This window comes from Polypterus senegalus, chromosome 6 (assembly GCF_016835505.1).
Source record: "Polypterus senegalus isolate Bchr_013 chromosome 6, ASM1683550v1, whole genome shotgun sequence".
NCBI classification, from domain to species: Eukaryota; Metazoa; Chordata; class Cladistia; order Polypteriformes; family Polypteridae; genus Polypterus; species Polypterus senegalus.
In genome coordinates, this window is record NC_053159.1 from 12,700,471 (window position 1) to 12,723,835 (window position 23,365).

At 41.5% G+C, this 23,365-nt stretch overlaps 1 protein-coding gene across 2 annotated transcripts in view; it reads left to right on the forward strand.

Annotated features, from left to right (window-relative positions):
• The window catches only part of LOC120530791 (inactive dipeptidyl peptidase 10-like), an 898,875-nt gene that overhangs the window by 668,225 nt on the left and 207,285 nt on the right, over positions 1-23,365 (forward strand). For both annotated transcript variants that reach the window (XM_039755400.1, XM_039755402.1), the window contains exon 5: positions 13,376-13,450. In XM_039755400.1, the coding sequence (XP_039611334.1) occupies positions 13,376-13,450 (75 nt within the window). The remainder of the gene's footprint in view (positions 1-13,375; positions 13,451-23,365) is intronic.

The following is a 23,365-nucleotide window of genomic DNA, read 5'->3' on the forward strand; positions in this document are numbered from 1 at the left end:
AGAATGTACTTAAACTTTTAAAAAGCCTTTGACTCCGTCATCCCACACCAAAGATTATTTGTGAAACTAGAAGCTGTAGGCCTCAGAGGTCACCTCAAAACTGGACATCAAGGTGGTTAACTGGCAGGAGACAAAGAGTACAGATAACAGGAGATTGGGGTCATTAGTGGAGTTCCTCAGGGGTCTGTCCTCAGTCTATTACTTTTTCTGATTTATATTACCATATTTACTCATGTACCACGCGCCCTCATGTAAGATGCGCACCCTAATTTTTACAAAGAAAATCGTGAAAATCATTTTTCCCTGTGTACGACGCGCATTGTGGTTGTATAGGAAGCGTTTAGAGAGAGAGAGTGCGCAAGCAACAAGCGAGAGAGAGAGAGCGTGAGTGCGTGAGCAAGCGAGAGAGAGAGAGCGCGAGTGCACGAGCAAGCGAGTGAGAGAGAGAGCGGGAGTGCGCAAGCGAGCGAGAGAGAGAGAGCAGGAGCGAGAGAGCGAGAGAGAGAGAGCGGGAGCGAGAGAGCGAGAGAGAGAGAGCGGGAGCGAGAGAGCGAGCTCAAGCAGTTTCCTCGTATATGACATGCACCTGATTTTCTAATGCAAATTTTCGGTAAAAAATGTGTGCATTGTACACGCGTAAATATGGTAATTACATTAATTCCGGTGTAGTTAGTAAATGTAAATGTTAGTAAATGTGTAAAATTTGCAGATAACACTAAAATTGTAAGAAACTTGCCTGTTTTGCTCATCACTAGTCATTAGTCTTCAGGGAACTTTCACAATATCTACTCTGTTTCTGTTTTACATGCTTTGCTCTCAATATGTGCACTCAAGCCAATTCGGGGTCACATGGAGGGTGTGTGTGTGTTATGTTATTAATGATAATAATTTTATATCTACTATCTGTGCTACCTGTCATAGACTGGTAATAGAATAATTTTTAAAATATTTGGTACTTCTTACCTTGCCTTCAGGATCTGTGTGTGTCTGAACCTAATCATCTCTGGAGTACAGGCCAATAAAACCTGCTTCTCCGACTCTGTAATTATTTATGAGGCACCTCTTTTTTACCTCATGTCAGGTCCTTGAAGGTGACACTCAGTGTGCCTCCTACACCTTCACTTCCCCACCTGGGTGTCTCACACTTACACGCCTCTTTCAATCACGTCACCCAAGCCAAGAAATAATCATCAATCAGTCTACAGGATGGACATACTATTTTCCTTATTTATTCCCTCACCATCAGTCTAATCTTTAAATGGGAAGGAAGAGCCCGAGCAAAGGAGTTGTTGATATCGGTGGTAGTGAGGGTGCAGAGTTCCAAGTGGTAAGCAGTGTACAGGATGACGAGGGACGTCAGGAAGGTTCACCACTTTTGATGGACCCTTGGTGGGATTGAGTCAATCTTAATCAAGACCTCATCTCTGACATTAGTGCCATGGGTGGCTCTGCCAGGACTGCACGACTTCTTATGGCATCACTCAAGGGATCACTGACCAGGCAAACCAGTCTGCCACATTAAGGCACTGTTGCACCCCTGGCTCTTAAATCAAAGTCAACAGTGTAGATAGCAGGCTGATGTTGCTATTGTTTATAATTCTGTTCAAAATGTTTAAGTGTGTTACACTCCAAAGGGAATATCTATGCAAGCCCAGAGCTTCAGGTACAAGCACCCAACATGGAGACATAGGCTCATTACAGAAAGAAGACAACATTAAGGAAAAGTTCAAGAATATAAAACTTTCTTTTTCATTTTGGTACTGCCGTATAATTAAACAGAGTATATTTTTGTCTATGGTCAGAGACATCTGTCTTTATCATTAACCTTTCTGGGCATTCTTGGCATAGAGCCATGAGCCCATTAATCAGGAGAGAGATTAGCCCACCCAAGTGTCTGCAATTCATCATTATCTGTCCCTTTGAATCTTAATTTCTAGGAACAGATTCAAATGTAGGATGTCAAAGGCAATTATTGGTCTGCTAAAGCCAGGATATTCATTAACTGCATTGCAGCCGATACATCCTATCTGCAGAGTACAACAGTTCAAAGTTTTCATGTTAAGTTGATTTATAGAATCTGAATTGTCCTGGTGGAATGTTCAGGGGGGTGTGTGAATTGCTGAGCCCCCATGACTCTGGACAATGAAGCCCTAAGCAAAATTATGCATTCTTAATAGTCTTTTATATATAATACTCATCTATCTATCTATCTATCTATCTATCTATCTATCTATCTATCTATCTATCTATCTATCTATCTATCTAATATAGAGTATAGTGCCCTTCTATCTATCTATCTATCTATCTATCTATCTATCTATCTATCTATCTATCTATCTATCTATCTATCTATCATATAGCGCCTTTTGTACTATCTATCTATCTATCTATCTATCTATCTATCTATCTATCTATCTATCTATCTATCTATCTATCTATCTATTATATAGTGTCTTTCTTATCTATCTATCTATCTATCTATCTATCTATCTATCTATCTATCTATCTATCTATCTATCTATCTATCTATCTATCTATCTATCTATCTATCTATCTATCTACAATAGAGGATTTATACAAGGTAGTAGGTGGTCTTACATTTGAAACCACTCCATTAAAGGTTAAAGTGGCCTGGTGTGGTTGAGAATGGCTGCTAATCGGCTCCTTGTTTCTCCCATTTGTGACCAGGATAGGCTCCAGTATGTCTACATCCTGTACTGGATAAAGCAGGCACAGTAAATGTCTGGGTGTTCCTTTAACCCTCACTTTGAGTTGGATAATTAGATGGAATTATTAATCAGTACATAAGAATTGATTTGAATCAAATTTGACAGTCATGCGAAAAGTTGTATGTTGATACCATAAGACCTGGGTCAATAATCAATAAATGCAGAACAACTGTTGTGGGCCAGGATTTTGTTTTTCTCTTACAATGAATGCATGAAAAACAATCTGAAAAGTTATGTTTTTTTTTTTTTTATTTAGATTATTGCTCTAAAAACAACAGCACTTATAATTTAAATAATAAAATCCTTTCTCTGAAATTTCAAAAAATACAATTGAGTTTGATTCATGGCTTGTGTAGCTTCTGTGCTGAGTCTGAATTCTCTCCCTGTGGGATTCCCATAGGATTCAAAGGCATGCAGATAGTTTATCTATGGAAATGTCAAAATAGATAGAATTAGATAAATAGATGTGAAAGGCACTATATACAGTAATAGACTCATATAGTCTAGGACCAGGTTTTCGTGACGAAATATGTTAGTGCCACTGGTTTGTAGTAATTAGGTAATAAGGTGCCTGCCTCCTTTGGAACTGGAATAAAGCAGATAGATAGATATGACAGGTACAGTGTAACAGATGGAATGGAAAGGCACTATATGTGATTGACGACACATCCACTTTGTTGCCAAAGGTCTACAGACACCTGACCCCCATAACTCTATAGGCTTGTTTTACATCCCATTCCAAAAGCATGGCCTGAGAGGGTGTCAGCATTTGCAGACCTCACAGCACCTTGCCTTTGTGAAGTACTCCACATCATAACACTCTGCATCACCATGTTCACTCTCACCCCCCCATAACTGGCCCTACTAGAGCTGGAGACCCAGCTGCTCTGCTCCACAATCCCCCCATATTGATGAGTTCTGTTTGATCCAGTGTCAGTGTTAATGGAGAGCCAAAGCCTAGACAGGACATCAGTCTATTGCAGTCTATTTATCCCCCTTAATTTTGTTTTTTTTTTTTGCATTATGGTCTGTTGTTGTCCACTGTATTTCCAAGCGTGAATGACTTTGAGGAGATCCCCTTTCCTGAAGCACACTGAATGTCCACAGCTCCACTTCAATGTTGCATGAATCTCAGCAGCCTGAATGTGTTGCTGCTGTTTCCAGTAGAGGAAAGAGCAAAGCAGACATCCCAGCTTTGTGTAGCACTAACCGAGAAGCTGTGGTGTGTACAGAACCGTCACAAGAAACAAAGATAGACAGTACCTGTGGAGCGGTGTTACAAATATCAACATCAAATAGCAGCCACTGGATGAATTGCCTCAACAAAAATGGAGGCGTCCCCCTGTGCACTAAAATTAAACAGAAAAATGAGACTTCTCTCTGCATGATAAACAGAGAGCTACGATGAAATATTTATGAGCCGAGGGATCTGGAAGCCTTACATGGGAGTTTACTTCCTGATCAGTGAGTTCGAGCAGAAGAACAAAAATAAATTAAAGACGTTAAAGAAGAAGAGGGAGCATCTGAAGAAGACAATTCTTTTGTGGCTTGAGAAGAAAGGCAAGACTGCAGCAAACGTGGCAGCTGTTTTTGAGTCATGTTTGCAGTAATATTTGTGCATGTATTGGTGCCCCCCCTTGTGTCCGGTGCTGCCAGAATAGGCAGCAGCCTCCTACCACCCAGAACTGGATAAGGGGGTTAAAGAATGGAATGATGATCTTACATGTCCATGAAAATATAATGCACTCTCCACATCATGTGCACCTCCATCCATCCATTTCTATACTGCTTTCATCCATATTAGGCTTACTGGGGGCCACAGTATATACAGTAGTAATAATAATAATAATGAATAATAATAATAATAACAATAATAATAATAATAATAATAATAATACAATAATATTACATTTATACGGTGCTTTAAAAAGACTCTGAAGGAACCACTTCAGCTACCACCAATGTGTGGCACCCACTATGATGATGCAACAGCAGCCATTTATACACCAGTAGGGTCACCACACATTAGTTATTAGGGGCTGGAGAGGATTAGGGGAACAAAATGGCCATGGTGATCAATTTAGACTGGATATTGGAAAACCCCCTTCTCCGTTTAAAGGATGTCCAAGGATCTTTAATGACCACAGAGTCCAGACCTCGGTTTTTACATCTCATCCGAAGGACGGTGCCTTTTCTACAGCACAGTGTCCCCATCACTCCACTGGGACATTGAGATCTACACCCCTTCCAGCATTAACCAAGCTTTTTCTGCATGGTCTCCCATCCAAGGACTGGCCCAAGCCTTAGATTCAGGTGGATTATCTGTTTGGAAGTGTAAACCCAGCCACAGGGGATGCACAAACCAGTGTGTTTCTTTGTGCCGGTCCCAGGCCCAGATAAATGGGAAAGGTTACGTCAGGAAGGGCATCCGGTGTAAAATTTTGCAAAATCAATATGCGGACAACAATACAAATTTCCATACCGGATCGGTTAGAAATTAGTACATTAGAGGTTCAACTCAGGTGGGACAGTTGGGAGACAAAGTCAAAGAGGCGAGATTGCATTGTTTTGGACGTGTCCAGTGGAGAGATGCTGGTATATTGGGAGAAGGATGCTAAGGATAGAGCTGCCAGGCAAGAGGAGAACAGGAAGGCCTAAGAGAAGGTTTATGGATGTGGTGAAAGAGGACATGCAGGTGATGAGTGAGTGTGACAGAACAAGATGGAGAGAACAGGAAGATATGAAAGAAGATGATGATCTGCTGTTGCACCCCTAATGAGAGCAGCCAAAAGAAGAAGACCTGTTTGGAAGTGTAGGTGGTAATGGCATCCAGGAGGAAAAGTGTCCAAAGGTTTAAGTAACCAAGGGTGCCCATACTGAAACAAAGACAATTTAACACATACAAATCAGAGCAACTGTAACAACGGATGGATGTCTACATGGACAGTCCCTTAGCACACTTCTAGGACTACCTGTCAGGCAGACTGGAGTTTGTGAGGCCCAAGGACTATGTGAGCAACTCTGGGGCACCACAAGGAGCTGGCCTGTCCCATTTACTCTTCACGCTGTACACCTCAGACTATAAAAATAACACCAGGGTAGGTCAAATGAAGAAATTCTCTCATGATTCTGAACTTACAGGGGTGCATTGATAAAGGGGATGAAACAAAGAAAAGGAGTCAAGTGGAGAACCTTGAGAATTGTCTCCCAATTAAAATCACCAAAACCAAGGAAGTGGTTATTGACTTTCACCACATCAAAAGGTCACCATGCCAGGTCACTATTTAGGTAGTGGAGGTGGAGCTGGGTGGACTGCTACAAGCACTTGGGGGTCTACATCAATAACAGGCTCAGCTGGTCTAGTAACACATAGAAACTGTAGAGGAAAGGGCAGATTCTTTTATCTTAGGAGATGGCATTCCTTTAATGTGAGTAGCGACGTCCTTCACATCTTTTACAGCTCTGTAATGGGCAGTGTGGTGTGCTGGGCTGGTAACATCACTTCAAGCGAGTGCCTTTCCTTATCTATCTATCTATCTATCTATCTATCTATCTATCTATCTATCTATCTATCTATCTATCTATCTATCTATCTATCTATCTATCTATCTATCTATCATATAGTGTCTTTCACACTTTACAAAGACAAGGTGCTGTGAGGTCTGCAAATGCTGACACCCTCTCAGGCCATGCTTTTGGAATGGGATGTCCAACAAGTATAATGGATAGTTGGGCCTCCTGCACAGGATGGATAATTCCTTGCATTTCCTGTAGCCCTGCTGGGTGTCATGGAAGCCACCGGGGGAGCTGCAGGGAAGACAGTCTTTTATTTTAGGGAGGTCCTGCCTGTCCTGAGTGTGATGCTCCTTGTCCCACCTCTTTACACTGATTGGTCATTTAATTATATTTAGTTTTGGCATGACTAATGCTTGATCTGGAAATGAAATGCAATACACTCGAAATCGAAATGCAATATGTTTGCTTTACTTTAAGTTATGACAAACAAATTATGGACGTGAATTAAAACGCTGTCTGCTTTCATATTGTATTTGAAATTGTGTGCATTTGGTTGCTATGTTTTTCATTATGGGCCTGGAACAGGAGATCAAAGTTCAATGCACCACATGCATATGCATTGCATTTCAATGTAGTTAACGCATTGGATTGCATTTAATTTTGCCATAATCTTCCATATTTTCTTGCCCGTGAAAATGGCTGGGCATATACTGTATTCTGATAATTTGATGGATTTGGCATCCATAACCTTGAACCTGAATTGAGCCCGATGGATGGCTGATGGATTTGTTACCAAGGAGAGCAAAAAAAAAACTGTATCATTTTGTTATTTTATTTTCATTTTAGAGTGTGACTAATGGTTATTCTCACTTTTTTCATCCAGTTTTTGCTTTGTGACAGCCTGATTCAGCGGGCATCTGAATACCGTTACAGGAGCGTTAATTGTTTGGGTGGCACAGGAACAGGCGTGTTATGGATTAGCCATAAAGATGAGACGAGATGGCTTATTAAACACAGATGACAAGATGTCAGGAGAGGGGTCAAGAGGGGAAATTTGATGACACCATTAAGAAAATAGATTTGCCATATTGACTACTTGAGCGTGACTTAAGTGTTCATTTTCGGTGATTAGAATAAAATAGATGCCAGCCACAGCTTTAGTGAGCACCGCACTCCAAATAAAAAAAAAGCGTCAACATGGGATGTGGACAGCAAAGCTGCTAATCCGTCTCTGGCTGCTGCCGCCGTCGCCGCTACCTCCTTTAATAAGTCTTTCAGATTTTGTTCTTTTGATTTATTACACTGTTAGGAACCCTGCATTAAATAATTTATATTTATCGCATCGGAAGGTAGAGTTTGAAAGGCAGGACTTGGAATTGCTACACTCACCTTGTGTTAAATATGAAAACTCATTTTTTATTATTTTTAATGAAATGTTTCTTTTTTATTAAGGGTGGTAGTTTTGAGCATGAAGAAGCACAATGGCCCAGCGGTAATACTGTACTTAGGACTGCTAGCTTTAGTGATTTGGGTGGTGGCTGCCAGGCACTCCATAGCATCATAGGAGAAGATTCTCAATGGACCAAGTGCAAGCCAGGTAGACCCTATAGAAGGTCCACTTCTGTGTGCTTTATGTTTAACATCTTGTCTTTTGAAGCCAGGTACTGGAAGCCCACTTTTCATATGACACTCAGGTGTCTGAAATGCTAACATACAGTACATACTAACAATATGCTAGATTGGTGGCACAGTGATTAGTGGCACTGTCTCCTAGCCCTTCTGCCCATAGCTGTTGTGGTGTTAGCTTGTTCCTCCATAACCAGATAAAGACATAAGGACTTCAAGAAGATCCCTGGTGCCCTGGTGCAGACCGACCCTAATTGGGATCTTATCTGTTACCCGAGTCCCCGTTCCCTCATCAATATCCAGGATAGTCCTCCTTTCTCTCTCATGCACAGCCAGACTTCTTGGCGTGACACTCCATGATAACCCTTCTCCTAATCAATAAACACCAAATGCCACCCTTTCAGTTTTTCATGTACTGTCTCAATGCAAAGACTCGATCAGTTATTCTTCTCCTTGCAATGGAACCAAACCGCTCCTCTGCTATGGTGGTCTCTACCCTAAGCCTTCTGTCTTTAACCCTTCATTGTGTGTGACATCAACTTTAACCCTTGTGGACACCAGGGGGAGCTACCCAAACATCCAATACAAGCAGGCTTGGACACAAGTATAAAAGCACATGGGGGTTTATTTGTGGGGAGCCCTTCTCTGTAAGTGTTTCCCACAGCACCAAGCACAAGTACAGCAATAAAGCACCTCTGTACTTTGTCTTTCTCTCTTCTTCTCTTTGTCACTGATCCCTGGTGCAGACTGACTCTAATTGGGATCTTGTCTGTTACCAGAGTCCACGTTCCCTCATCAATATCCAGGACAGTCCTTGCATACTTCTCTGGTCCTCCTTTCTCACTCATGCACTGCCAGACTTCTTGACGTGACACTCCATAATAAGCCTTCTCCTAATCAACAAACACCAAATGCCACCCTTTCTGTTTTTCGTGGTGCTCCCCTATGCACTGTCTCAATGCAAAGACTCAATCAGCTGTTTTTCTCCTTGCCATGGAACCAAACCACTACTCTGCTATGTCGGTCTTTTCCCTAGGCCTTCTGTCTTTAACCCTTCATTGTGTGTGACATCAACTTTAACCCTTGTGGACACCAGGGGGTGCTCCAGCTTCCCATACATCCAACACAAGCAGGCTTGGACACAAGTATAAAAGCACATGGGGGTTTATTTGTGGGGAACCCTTCTCTGTAAGTGTTTTCCACAGCACCAAGCACAAGTACAGCAATAAAGCACCTCTATACTTTGTCCTTCTCTCTTCGTCACAACCTCCTAAACTCCTCCTGGCAAGCTTTGTCCTCCACCTTCCTCCTGACTCCAGCTCTTGGAACTGAGGATGGCAGCTCCTTTTATCTTCCACCTGGAGGTACACGTAGTCCAAAAGCACTTCCAGGTGAGGTAGAAACCTCATGAAATAGGGCTCCCCCAGTCCCTGCAACACCCCACCTGGCGGCACCCATGGAACCTAATAGGGCCGATCTGACAAGCTCCAAGTCCCATGATGACCTGTGGGAATCCATGGCACTGCTGCAACCCAGGGGGACTGCCATCTAGTGTTAGTGAGGAGACAATTTCCTGTGCATGCTGTCTTCCCTTGTTCTTCCCGACTGAGGACATCCCTCACACCCTCTTTAGTTTCCATGAACATGAATATTGCCCATCTTCTTATAAATGGGTACAATCACCCTATTCCTCCACTCCTCTGGTGTTCTCTCCTCTTCAAAGATCTTCTACATGACATCCCACAACACATCTCTCCCTCTTCCCCTGAACTTGCGTTGCTATTTTATCTTGTCCTGATGCTTTTCCATTCTTAATCCTTTGTTAGTACCTCCTTTACTCCCTCCGTTCTTATTCTTGGCACTAGCCCTATATTTGGGATTCCATTCCCGTATACTTCCTATAGCTGGTGGAGAGTAAGGCAGGATCAAGAAAGCGTGTGTCAAAAGAAATCTCTCAATCTCAAATTTTCTTTTAGACCCCCGTGACCCTGTGGTTGGGATATAGCGGGTTGGATAATGGGTGGAGGACTGTGGGAGGAAACCGGAGTACCCGGAGGAAACCCACGCAGACACGGGGAGAACATGCAAACTCCACGCAGGGAAGCAAACCCAGGTCTCCTTACTGCGAGGCAGCAGCGCTACCACTGTGCCACCGTGCCACCCTCCACATAGAAGTGGGTAAAGATAAAGTGGTAGCCCAAGATGGAGAATCTGATGCAGGTGTAGGAGAATTGCTTGATCAAAGAATTAATGTGACAGTTAATGGTCAGGTTTTTAAGACAGTGGTAAGACCAGTGTGACCAAAATAGAGAAGAACTATTATAAAGGTTTGGGGAGTCCACCCCATATAATGTAGCACCACCAATATTGTGCAACGAGTAATCATAAATGACCGAGTCATCACTAACTAAACAAGAGGATTAACATTCCGGTTATATAGGAAGGAGACAGGAAGAGGTGGGATCACGAACAGAATTGAGGTCTTGTAGGAGGAGGTGGTGTAGTAGTGGCCGTAAGTGGAGCCTTAGGACGGTTTTTCTTCTCATGTTCAGCAGAAGAGGGAGAGAAGGCATTAGTACTGATTATCAACCCAAGTGTCTTACTCCTAGTTAAGCCCGTAGACTGCCTCCCATGCACACGTGTGTGACACCAGTAATGGCGTATGGAGCTGAGACCTGGGAAGTAAAAGGAGGGTAAGAGAAGACATTAGAGGTGGCAGAAATAAGAATGTGGAGATGGATGTGCAGGGTTACAAAAGGACAGAAGAAGAAATGAGAAAGTAGGAGAGAAAGTACAAGAAAGCAGGTTGAAGTGGTATGCTCATGTGATGAGGAGAGACCATGAATACGCTGGTAAAAGAGTAATGGGAATGGCAATACAGAGATGGACGGATAAAAAGAAGAAGATCTGAAGGAAAAGAGTCGGACCAGGGAGGACAAGTTTGAAGAAGGTTGATCAAGTACATTGACCGCACATAAAAGTGGAAGAAGATAAAGAGGAGGAAGAAGAAGAAAGTTCAAGACTAAGCAGCTCTAGTGACTTAGTAAGATTACAGTTACTTCAGCGTTTCTCAACCTTTAAGTAGTTGCGACCCAAGTTTTCATAACAGTTTTAATCGCGCCCCCCTAACGTTTTTTTGAAAGGAGCCCACTAATACCAATTTGTTCTTTTTTAATTAATGATATATCATAGATGCATATTTTATTATACCGACTTAACTTTTATCGACATTTATCTAACTCTGTATTTATTTTTCTAGTATCAGAATGTAGTTTAAGTTAATTTGTTATGGTTTCAATCGATGTATTCTTCATATTTTCGATTCTTGTCTTCTTTTTTTCACATCTTTGCGCCCCCGCCCACAGGTTGAGAACCACTGGATTACTTAATTGATGCCTTTATCTAAATGACTTAATAATATTTGAAATGGTGAGGAGAGCAATGAATATGCGGACAAAAGAGTGATGGGAATGAAAGTGCAGAAGAAGAGAAAGTGAGGGATTCTGAACAGAGGTGGATAGATAATGTAAAGGAACGTCTGATAGAAAAGGGTCTTACTGCTGGAGTATGTGAATTTCCCCTTGGTGAAGACTATCTATCTATCTATCTATCTATCTATCTATCTATCTATCTATCTATCTATCTATCTATCTATCTATCTATCTATCTATCTATCTATCTATCTATCATATTGTGCCTTTCATATCTATCTATCTATCTATCTATCTATCTATCTATCTATCTATCTATCTATCTATCTACTGGGGAGGAGGCGCAGGGCCGAGCTGAGGAGAAGGTTGGTCAGGTACATCAACCCCACATAGAAGTGAGAAAAGATGAAGAGCAAGAAGAAGAAGAAAAGAAGCATCGTGTTGCTCATATGTTTTCATGTGCTTCTACTCCAGAATATCTTTGTTTTTCCCCAAAAGCATTCATATTCTGTTAACTAGTAACTTTAAATTGGCCTAGTGTGCGTGAGTACGACTAGCAGTGACCGGCACCTCAGTCCAGGTTTGTACTCAGCACAGCAAAGTTACGCTCCTGTGACTCCAAATTGGAATAACCTGGTATAGAAAATGGATGAGGATGGCACTGTGGAATATTTATTTGTACTCGTGCTTCACAGTTATTGGAGAGCTGGGACCAACGCCTGATCGTTTAGTGAGGATTATTGTTTTGTGCCTTTGTTGTATTGAGAGAATGGGATTCAATAATGGATATTTAAATTTGATAAAGATGTTATATTCCTCACCCTGAGCAGTTTGTCATCACAAAATCTCCAATTTCCCATCGTTTCTCCATTGAAAAGTGGGTCAAACAGGGATGTCCACGTTCCCCTCCCCTCTTCGATGTACCCCTTGAACCTTTGGCAATAGCGATCGGTAACTCTCAACTGTTAACACCTACTCTATAATTCTGTAATAGCTTTTCTCACAAATTTTTTCTCTGTGTTGAAGATGTTCTCTCTTACCTTGCTACATTGAATTCAAAAAGTATTCAATTTAATTTATAGTGTTGTAGATTTAATTCAAAATGGATAAATCTGACATTTTTTGCCCATCCGCCTACACTCAGTAGCCACAATGACAAGATGAAAACCTGTTTTCAGAAAGTTTTTTTCGTCTTGTGAAAATGTCATGCGCTTTGCAAGGAATTATCGATTTATTTTGATTTATTTATTTATTGTGAAGACAAACTCAGTTTTACACAAATCGTTTTGCGCGTCAATGCTTGGGGAAAAGCTAAGGAATAAGTGTATTTGTAAAATGATTGTGACCATACATGAGCTCCAAACCGTCCAATCACGTTTTTGTATTCAATTAGACGCCTTTAATAGGCTTTGTTCCTTTTATATGGCTAACAACTGCACAGCAAATTATCGTCTTTTCTTGTATTGCAACTCCGCTCCTCTAAGCAAGTTTTGCCCGACTCCATTCCTGACTCAGGCTCTCCGCATGAAGTCTAGGGCCTACCCTTCAACACAACCCAGAAGTACTCCCAGTGTCAAAACCTCATCTTCGGGAAGCACTTCCGGATTGGGCAGAGTCTAGGACCCTTACTTTCTGCTGACTCCCCCTGGTGGCCCCCCCCCAAGGGACCCAACAGCACAGCACTATGAGATCACAACATGCAAACTGGCTATACAGGGATGCCGCCACCAGACGTAAGAAGGAACAATCTGCACATGTGCGACAGTCTCCCATTGTCCCATATGTAGGGCCTCTCAACCAAGATAAGTAATAATCCCTTTCTATTTTATCCATCCTGTACGTTGGCATTGCAGTTGCATCCTCAATTCCTTTCTGCTGCTGCTGGGATGTCTAAACTGCGTGTCTCGTAATGTTGGCCTCCTGACTTGATGAGAAATGGGAATCCATCTCACCTATGAAGCAACTCCATCCATTACAGGAGGCAAACCTATAGTTATAATTTTGAAACAGTAAATGCATGATAAGTTTTATAACTTGATCAGTTGTGTCATTTTTATCTCTTTTCTCTTCTAGGTAACATTCATAGTTGCAAAATATCAAGTTTCCCCAGACCTCAGATATGTTCTTCTTGCTTATGATGTCAAGCAGGTAAGAAGCATTACCTTGATCATATGTATGTTACATTTATAAATAGAGTGTATTATCCGATATTAAATTACAGACTCCATAATTTCATTTTTTAATTATAACCAGTAAGTGTCAGGATTGGGTTGTGCCCCGAGCCACAACGTCTGTCTGGAATTTTTCTTTGGCCATCGGACCTTACTTATTCTATGTTAATTTTTGTTGACTTATTTTTATTTTTTATTGTGTCTTCTATTTTTCTATTCTTCATTTTGTAAAGCACTTTGAGCTACATTATTTTGTGCTATATAAATAAATGTTGTTGTTGTTGTTTGTCCCCTCAACTTTCAATATTTGTTGCCTTTCAGCATTAATAAGAATGACATATTTGGAAGGACACTTCAAAATTCATTTTGGTTTCTTTTTGTAGAGTGTTTTTTGTTGTGTGTCGGCTCAGAGTTCTGTAACAAATTCAGAAGAAGATACGAATACAAACTGGACTAATTGCCAAGTAGTAGTGACGAGTGTCCCTTGCTAAGCTCACTTTGCTGTGAATTTGATGTAATCAAGGAAATGTCCGGAATTTGCTGGACTCTATGAAATGCATTGAATCAATGGAGAAGGATGAACTGAACTAGTTTTGAGTGGATTATGATGATGCAGTGGTGTTTTAATTGCCTCTCTCTGAAGCGTCTGCCAACTATGCTGGACTGACTGATTGTTGTGGCCAAAAATGTGATCTGACCTGTGAGGTGGCAGGGCTAACCACTGTGCCACCGTACCTCAAACAACAAAAGACGCAGACAGAATGATAACTGCAAACAAAATACAACAAATGGCTACAAGGTACTAATAAGTAAAAATATATATATATATATATATATATATATATATATATATACTAGGGGGGCTTCACCCCTGCTTGCTTCGCCCACCCCAATGCCTGCACTACACGCCAGCCACTTCATGTCTCTGCCACTCGCGTATGTGGATTTCACTTGCACCAAACAACAAATCTTTTAATTCTCGCAGATAGGCCTCTTAATTGGGAAGAAACACTACTTTTCCATGATGGCAACACGAATTAGACGATCTACAAGTCTCCGACTTAGAGTTTAAAGTCAAGCAATATCTACATACTTCGATCATATCACCTATGTCCATATGTTTGATCTCTTTTCACTGTTTCATAATTTCACCGAGTAATAATTTCCATTTGTTAGTGCTATTGCAATCTTTACTATCAGTTTTTCGAGACTTTTGAATTTTAGCACTTTCATAATCTCTAAACTGCTCTGCATTTCTGTTTCATGTTGCGTTAGAGGTATTGGTTGCGTTATACGTTTCCATTCTTTTTGGCTTTAAAATTCACACTCAAATACTTTTTAAACTTAAACTTTTACTGCAACAATTCTGTAAAAGCAGTATTTGCAATTATCTTTTCGTCAATATCGCATTGAATTTTGATTCCGTGTTTGGAATTACATCGCGACAGCACAACGTATAACCACCCGTGTCTGACAATAGCATTCACACAAATGAGTAATGACTGAACCGTGTGTGTGATTGTAAATGTTTTAGATGTGGGCGGGACTTTTCCAAATGTCTTTGCATAAAGTCTTGTCTTGTGGGGCTTGAAATTTTCTCTCGGAGGATTTTAAATCTTTAAATTCTCGCGGATACGCCTCTTCTTTGGGAAGAAACACCACGTTTCCCTGATGGCAACATAAATTACACGATCTACAAGTCTCTGACTTAAACTTTTAAAGCCGTACAATATCTACATACTTCTGTCATATCACTTATGTCCATATATTCAATCTCTTTTCGTTATTCCATTATTTCACCGAGTAATAATTTCCGTTTGTTTGCGCTAATGCAATCTTTACTATCATTTTTTTGAGACTTTAGAATTTTTGTACTTCCATTATCTCTAACCTGCTCTGCATGTGTATTGCACCAACGTTTTTGAATTCTTCACAACGTTCTACCTTGTCATCTACTCTTTGTCTTTTATTTCCGGCCCTGGGCTTGGTTAAATCTCTTGGCACAAAGACTCATCTTGCAGGACGTGAAAGTGTCTCTCTGGGAAAGTCATGTCCGTTGAAAGATTTTTTTTATATAATAGAGCTATATATACAGTATATCTATATATATATATATATCTATATATATATATATATATATATATATATATATATATATATTACAAATGGGGTGGGCAGATGTCCGTATAGTTTTACAGATGCCCATATGGAAAAAATATATGCAGGTTATGAATAATACAATAGTTTTATTAACTCAAAAGAATGTCACAATGGCACAATGCACTTATGATACAAGTCGTGTGTAACAAATAAATAAGCAATAGTACAAATTAATAAATTAATAGTAATACACAAATAAATTCTGTGTTTTGCATACTCACAGCTGTAAACCTATTTTTGCCCACCCCATATACACGCATAGGAGTCTCCTGAGGAGTAACAGGCTGGTACAATTGCAGCACTCTTTGGTGCCAAGCCGGCTGTCCTCTTTTACTCGACAAACATAGAAACAAAAATAACGCACAATGGAGTTTATATATAATATGAACAAAATAAAGTTGCCCCTCTGCAATCGAGTAGTCAAATCTTTTTTCGCTAAGGTTCTGTCAGTTAATGTCTAGAGTTCAAGTGATGTTTGTCCTCAGGACAGTCTCGAATTTTTAGCCCAGGGATTGGAATGGGTGGAGTTAGTTACCCTCACTGGCGGCCTTTTTGTGCTGTGAAACAGGGAGAAAACAAGGTAGTTAGTGGAGGTAGTGCCCCCTCTCAGCTTGGGGTGGTAGCACATAGTATCATAAGCCCCCGGGCAAAGTAGTTTTGATAGCAAAACAGAAATGTACATAGGCATCAGAAACATCATGGGTCCCTATGTTCTTGAGGCCTCCAGCCAGTGCCCATTGTGCCCATGCATTAATACAGCCCTGGTATCACCTACCTATGAAGAACTTGGAAGGTGACCCTCTGACGTGCATGTGTGACTTGTATATATAATATAAAGTGACACTTCTCTGACAGGTTAAACATGGCTTCATGAAGAATCCTTACATTAATAAATAAGGCAATGAATAATTCCAAAAACTAAAACAGCGTCAGGTGGAGGTTAAAAATATTAAAGCAAATAATTAAATAAACCATAAGATCTTCTTCTTTCGCTTTAAAGCCAACACTGCGCCTCAGTACCTCCATTCTAAAACTGATGTCTCCTCAGCTCACCGCTTTCGGTCTCCACAGCATAAAGAGACATCCTCTGACAGGCCCACACAACTTTTATGTCAAGCTCATGTCCCTCGGTGCCACCCCTCGCCCTTCATCAAGGGTCCCATGAGCCCTGCTCCTTTCTCCAGCTCCCATCAATCTTCATTCAGTGACAGTTTGTCTATCCTGCTCCATGGATGCTCCGTATACAAACCGAACACTCTGTGGCAGCCCAGAGTTGCAGTGCTTTTAATTGAAACGGGCACACTGCCACGGACACCCAACACGCTTCATCACAGTAGACAACCATATCTGAAATTTCATCTAATACTAGTAATACCTTCATTTTTATATTTTCTTATCAATCAGTCTTAACTTTATATAGCCTTATGCACCATTACAAGGTAAGCAGGCTAACATTATTATTATACTCCATTAAAGGCACAATCAAAATGTCAGAGGTTTACTATATTATTAAAAATGCACTCAGAAGTAAAGCTTTCACCACCAGTCAGGCAATGACTTCCGGCCTGCTTTCTTTTAGAGAATCTTAATGAATATCCTCAGACCTGCTTATCCATCTTTCCATCACACAGTTATATTTCAGCTGGGGTTCCTCCCCTGCCTGCCATTCAGTTTCCTTTTTAATGTCCTTTTGATTCTTTTGCTGGTGGTAATGGTGTTGCGGGTGTTTGCATTATTGTGTTTTTCTTATTAGTTGTGTGCATATTTAACTTTCTACGTGCCTATTTATAATCTTTCTTTGTGTGCCATCTGTTTTGTGGGTGGTACCCAGGGCCACCTGCCCATCAACATTAAGGGCCTCCCACAATCCAAAAGAGGCTGAGGAAACCCATAGTCCCTTGTGGTTCATTGAATGCGCTTGTGGAGTTGGTGAGTTTTAGTGTTTATTGCTTTGTTTGCGGTTTATTGTTTTTTATTCTTTGGAGTTGTATTTTTGGGACTTGTTTGCCTCGGTTTACCTTTACCTTTTCAGGTAGCCCCAGTTGTGCATTTTATCCTCTTCAGAGCTTCATACTTTTGAAGCAATTGTTTGGAATATAAATCTGTTTATAAAGATCCTGTGTCTTCCCTTTGTGGTTAGACCAGTATTAATGGTTCTCCCCGCTTTGTTCCTTCATGACTGGAAATTTGTGCCCATTCAGCCATCTGTCAAGGTCAGGTAATGATGTTGGATGAGAAGCAATTTCTTACAGTTGGTGTTCCATTTCATCCCGAAGGCATTCAGTAGGGTTGAGATCAGGGGTCTGTCCAGGCCTCTCAAGTACAGGCCACTCCCATCACTCTTTTGCCCACATATTCCTCATTTCTCCTCTTCACATGTCCCCAGCACTACTCCCTCCTGTCCTGCACTTTCTTAGATGTCTCCCCTACTCCACTGATTGTCTCGTTTCTTATTCTGTCCTTTTTTGTAACTCCACACATTCATCTCATCATACTCATTTCTGCCACATTTAACTTCTTCTCCTTGCGCTCTCTTTCCTGGCCATGTCTCTGCTCCATTCATCATTAAATCTAACCGCCTTGGGGGTATGTGAGACCAGCCCAACTTGGCGCCGGTCCCAAGACAAGATCAATAGGGAGGATTAGTGTCTGGAAGGGCGTCTGGCTACAAAACCTGAGCCAAAACCTTAATGATGGGATCAATCCAGTCAGCTTCAGAAAATGCTTACTCTTGAACACACTATACACAATTGTCCAAGAGGAAAATGCTCTTACGTCAGATCACTTCCTGCTTTTCCTTGTGACTTGGCTTGTACAGTAATCCCTCCTCGATCGCGGGGGTTGCGTTCCAGAACCCCCCCGCGATAGGTGAAAATCCGCGAAGTAGAAACCATATGTTTGTATGATTATTTTTATATATTTTAAGCCCTTAGAAACTCTTCCACACTGTTTATAAATATTCTCCGCACAGTTATACAGTAAACCCTTGTTTATCGCGATTAATCCGCTCCAGACAGATAAATGAATTTCCACGAAGTAGGATTCTTTATTTATAAATCTAATATTTTCGCAGTTAGAGCATAGAAAACCTGTTTACGACCTTCTAAATACGTTTTTTAACATTATTAGAGCCCTCTAGACATGAAATAAAACCCTTTAGTCAAAAGTTTAAACTGTGCTCCATGACAAGACAGAGATGACAGTTCTTTCTCACAATTAAAAGAATGCAAACATATCTTCCTCTTCAAAGTGCGCGTAAGGAGCGGAGAATGTCATAGAGAGAGTAAAGTAAACAATGAAAAATCAATAGGGCTGTTGCGCTTTTAAGTATGCAAGCACCGCGATAAAGCAGCGGCAATGAAGGGATCAATGCGAAGGTAGCCTTTCAGCATTTTTACAGGGGCGTCCGTATCTTCTAAGCAAACAGCCTCTGTGCAAAAAGCCCCTCTGCTCACATCTCCTCCGCCAGGCGCAGAGAACGTCAGAGAGAGAGAGAGCGCGAGATTAAAGCAAACAATCAAAAAATCAATAAGTGTGCTTTTGGACGCACCTCGATAAAGCGGCATTTCTTAGAGGTGCGTATCCACTAGTCAAACAGCTTCTGTGCAAACAGCACCTCTGCTCACACCCCCTCCGTCAGGCGCAGAGAATGTCAGAGAGGGTGAGATAGAGGCAGAGACAAGCAAACAATCGAGCACTGCGCAGGAGGCATATCTTATAGCATTGAGGAGTTTTAGTTAATATGTAATACATGCTCTGATTGGGTAGCTTCTAAGCCATCCGCCAATAGCGTCCCTTGTATGAAATCAACTGGGCAAACAAACTGAGGAAGCATGTACCATAAATTAAAAGACCCATTGTCCGCAGAAATCCGTGAATCAGCGAAAAATCTGCAATATACATTTACATATGCTTACATATAAAATCCGCGATAGAGCAAAACCGCGAAAGTCAAAGCGCGATACAGCAAGGGATCACTGTATTGATGGTGTCATCAACTGAGGGAACAGACAGACCGTAAAACGACCAACCGGGTCGCCAATTCATTCTCATTTCTGCCATGTCTAACTTCTCCTGCTCACCCTTTACTGCCCATGTCTCAGCTCCATGCATCATTGGTAGTCTTACCACTCTCTTAAAAACCTGACCTTTAACCTTCACCCTAATTATTTGATCCCTCAGTACTTCTGACGCCTTCTTCCAATTGTTCCATCCATACTGCACTATATGGGTCATCCTGACGTCTAATTCTCCATCTTGGGCTACCACTGATCCTAGCTATTTAAACAGATCTGCTCTTTTCAATTAGGCTAACATATGAATCTTCATAATCACTATTCCTTATATTTTCTTTAAAACTCTTCTCCATTCTTCCAACTTCCTCTCCTGTTTCACATTTCCAGTGCAACACAACACAATGTCATCAGCACAAAGCTTGCACCAGGGGGATTGGTCTTTTATTCCAACATGTCCATAAGCAGATCAAAGAGGTAAGGACTTCAAAAAGACCCCTGGGGCAGACCTCCTGCAACTGGAATCTTGTCTGTTACCCCAACACTGCTTTTAACACAAGTCCTCACTCCCTCATTAATATCCTGGACAATCCTTACACACTTCTCTGGTTCTCCTTTCTCTGTCATAGCACCACCAGACCACTTGATGTGCCACTTCGATCATAGGCCTTCTCCAAATCAATAAACTCCATATTCCCACCTTTCTGTTTTTCTTGATGCTTCTCTATGGGTTGTCTCAATGCAAAGACTGCATCAGTCATTGCGTTCATTCTGTCCTTCTCTAATACTTCCATGGGGTCCGGAGTGTGTCTTATGTGTCTTCAGCTCTCCCTTTACTGCTCAGATCTCAGCTCCATCCATCATTGCTGGTCTTACTACTGTCTTAAAAACCTCATCTTTAACCTTTGTCTTTATTCTTTTATCACACAATACTCCTGACACCTTCCTCCAATCAATCCATCCACACTGCACTCTTTGGGTTATCTCTGTGTCTAATTTTCCATCTCGGGCTACCACTGATCCAAAATATTTAAACTTATCCACTCTTTTCAGTTACTCTCCCTGTAGGCTAACTTCTGAATCCTGGTCATCATTAAACCTCAGATATTCTGTCTTCTTCTTCCTACTTATCTTTAACCCTCCATATTCCAAAGTCCTTCTTCACTCTTCCTCTTTTCTGGTTCTACAAAAACAATGTCATCAGCAGAAAGCCTGCACTAGAGGGATTGGTCTTTTATCCCACAAGTCAACACATTTGTGACCAGATCAAAGAGGTAAGAACTTCTAGAAGAACCCCTGGTGCAGACCACCTCCAACTGGGATCTTGTCTGTTACCCCACTAGAATCCTCACTCCCTCCTACATCTCCTGGACAATCCTCACACACTTCTCTGTTCCTTCTTTCTCTGTCATAGCACCATCAGAGCACTTGATGTGCCACTTCTATCATAGGCCTTCTACCAAGTCAGTAAACTCCATAATCCCACCTTTTTGTTTTTCATGATGCTCCTCTATGGGTTGTCTCAGTTGCAGTCATTGTTCATAATGGCACTCAGTTTTGTCTTCATTCTGTTCTCCTCTAATACTTCCATGGGGTCCAGAGTGTGTCTTATGTGTCTTCAGCTCTCCCTTTGCTGTTCAGATCTCAACTCCATCCATCATTGCTGGTGTTACCACTGTCTTAAAACCCTGACCTTTAACCTTTGTCTTAATTCTTTGATCACACATTACTCCTGATGCCTTCTTCCAATCGTTCCATCCACAATGCACTCTGTGGGTTATCTCTGCATCTTATTTTGCATCATGGGCTGTCACTGATCTGAGATATTTAAACTTCTCTACTCACTTTCAATAGCTCTCCCTATAGGCTAACATCTGAATCCTGGTCATCCTTAAATCTGTCTTCTTCCTGTTCTTCCAAAGCTCTTCTCCATTTTTCCAACTTCTTCTTCTCTTGTTCTGTTATGGTGCTACACAACATAATGTCACCAGCACAAAGTCTGCACCAACAGACTGGTCTTTAATCCCACAAGTCAACACATCCATAACCAGATCAACAAGGTAAGGATGTCAAGAAGACCCCTGGTGCAGACCTCCTCCAGCTGGGATCTTGTTTGTAACCCCAACTGAGTCCTCACTCCCTCATTCATAACCTGGACAATCCTCACACAATTTCTGGTCCTCCTTTCTCTGTCATAGCACCACCAGACCACCTGATGTGCCACTTCTATCATAGGCCTTCTCCAAATCAATAAACTCCATATTCCCACCTTTCTGTTTTTCTTGATTCTTCTCTATGGGTTTTCTCAATGCAAAGACTGCATCAGTCATTGCGTTCATTCTGTCCTCCTCTAATACTTCCATTGGGTCCAGAGAGTGTCTTATGTGTCTTCAGCTCTCCCTTTACTGCTCAGATCTCAGCTCCATCCATCATTGCTGGTATTACCACTGTCTTAAAAACCTCATCTTTAACCTTTGTGTTAATTCTTTGATCACACATTACTCCTGATGCCTTCTTCCAATCGATCCATCCACACTGCACTCTGTGGGTTATCTCTGCGTCTTGTTTTGCATCATAGGCTGTCACAAGTGAACACATCCATAACCAGATCAACAAGGTAAGGACGTCAAGAAGACCCCTGGTGCAGACCTAAGTAAAAATTCTTCTTTTTACAATAAAATGCAGTCATCTTAAGTAAAGAGGCCACCACAACCTCTTGTGTGTTCACGTATCACACCCATAGTGATGAGTAGCATCATGGCAACCAAGGGTGATGTTACGAGTGTGTGGCACCTGAATGGGAGAGAATAACAAACAGTAAAAAATGAAGTTATATTTAAACATAAAGACTTTAAACTCAACAGTGACAATTAAAGTTAAAATATCCTAGCTGTCATTTAAATCACAACAGTTAAACTGTATTTTAATTCGTCAAACTAATTGTGCTTCATTTTCCAGCATCATAAGACTAATGAAGCTTCTTGCTGTGATGTTTTTCTATTAACTGGTAGACGTACAGTTTGTGAAAGAAGCTATTTTTATCTTTCTCAAAACATAAGAACAATCCACCCATCCATCTCTAGAACTTGTTTAGTCCATTTTTAGTCATAGGGAGCTGAAGCCTTTCCCAGAGGACTCCTACACCATTCATTAAAGCCAGCTGAAAAGACTTAATATGGATTATTAACATGTAATATTTGATATTAACAACTGTAAAATGTTCACTATACTGGGTGTGAACCACCAGTGGGCATACAGCTCCCCAAACCCCGGAGACAACTAACACTGAGCCCAGTCTTGCCACACAGCACACGTTCATTCAGCTGTGGGAAACGCTTTTGTCACAGCAGCACACAGTGCAAGCACCAAACCGCACCAATACACTGTCCCTTTCGTCTTTTTCTCCCTTTCTCTCTTCTTCTGTTGCCTCCACACCTCCAGCATGCTTCGTCCACCTCCTCCTGACTCTTGTTCCTCGAGTTGTGGCCGCTGGTCCTCTTTATAGGGCACCCAAAAGTGCTCCAGGTGGTCCACGATCTCCTTCTGGCTGCACTTCTGAGTGTGGTGGCAGCCCTGCAGAGGAGGGGTCAGTTCTCCATGCGCCCCAGAGCCATGGCCACGGACCCCAGCAGGGGTGAGCTTCCATGCTCCAAACCTTTGGCACTGTAGCACTCCGGGGGGCTGCCCTGTGTTGTCCCGTGGGAGGTATTGCTCCATCC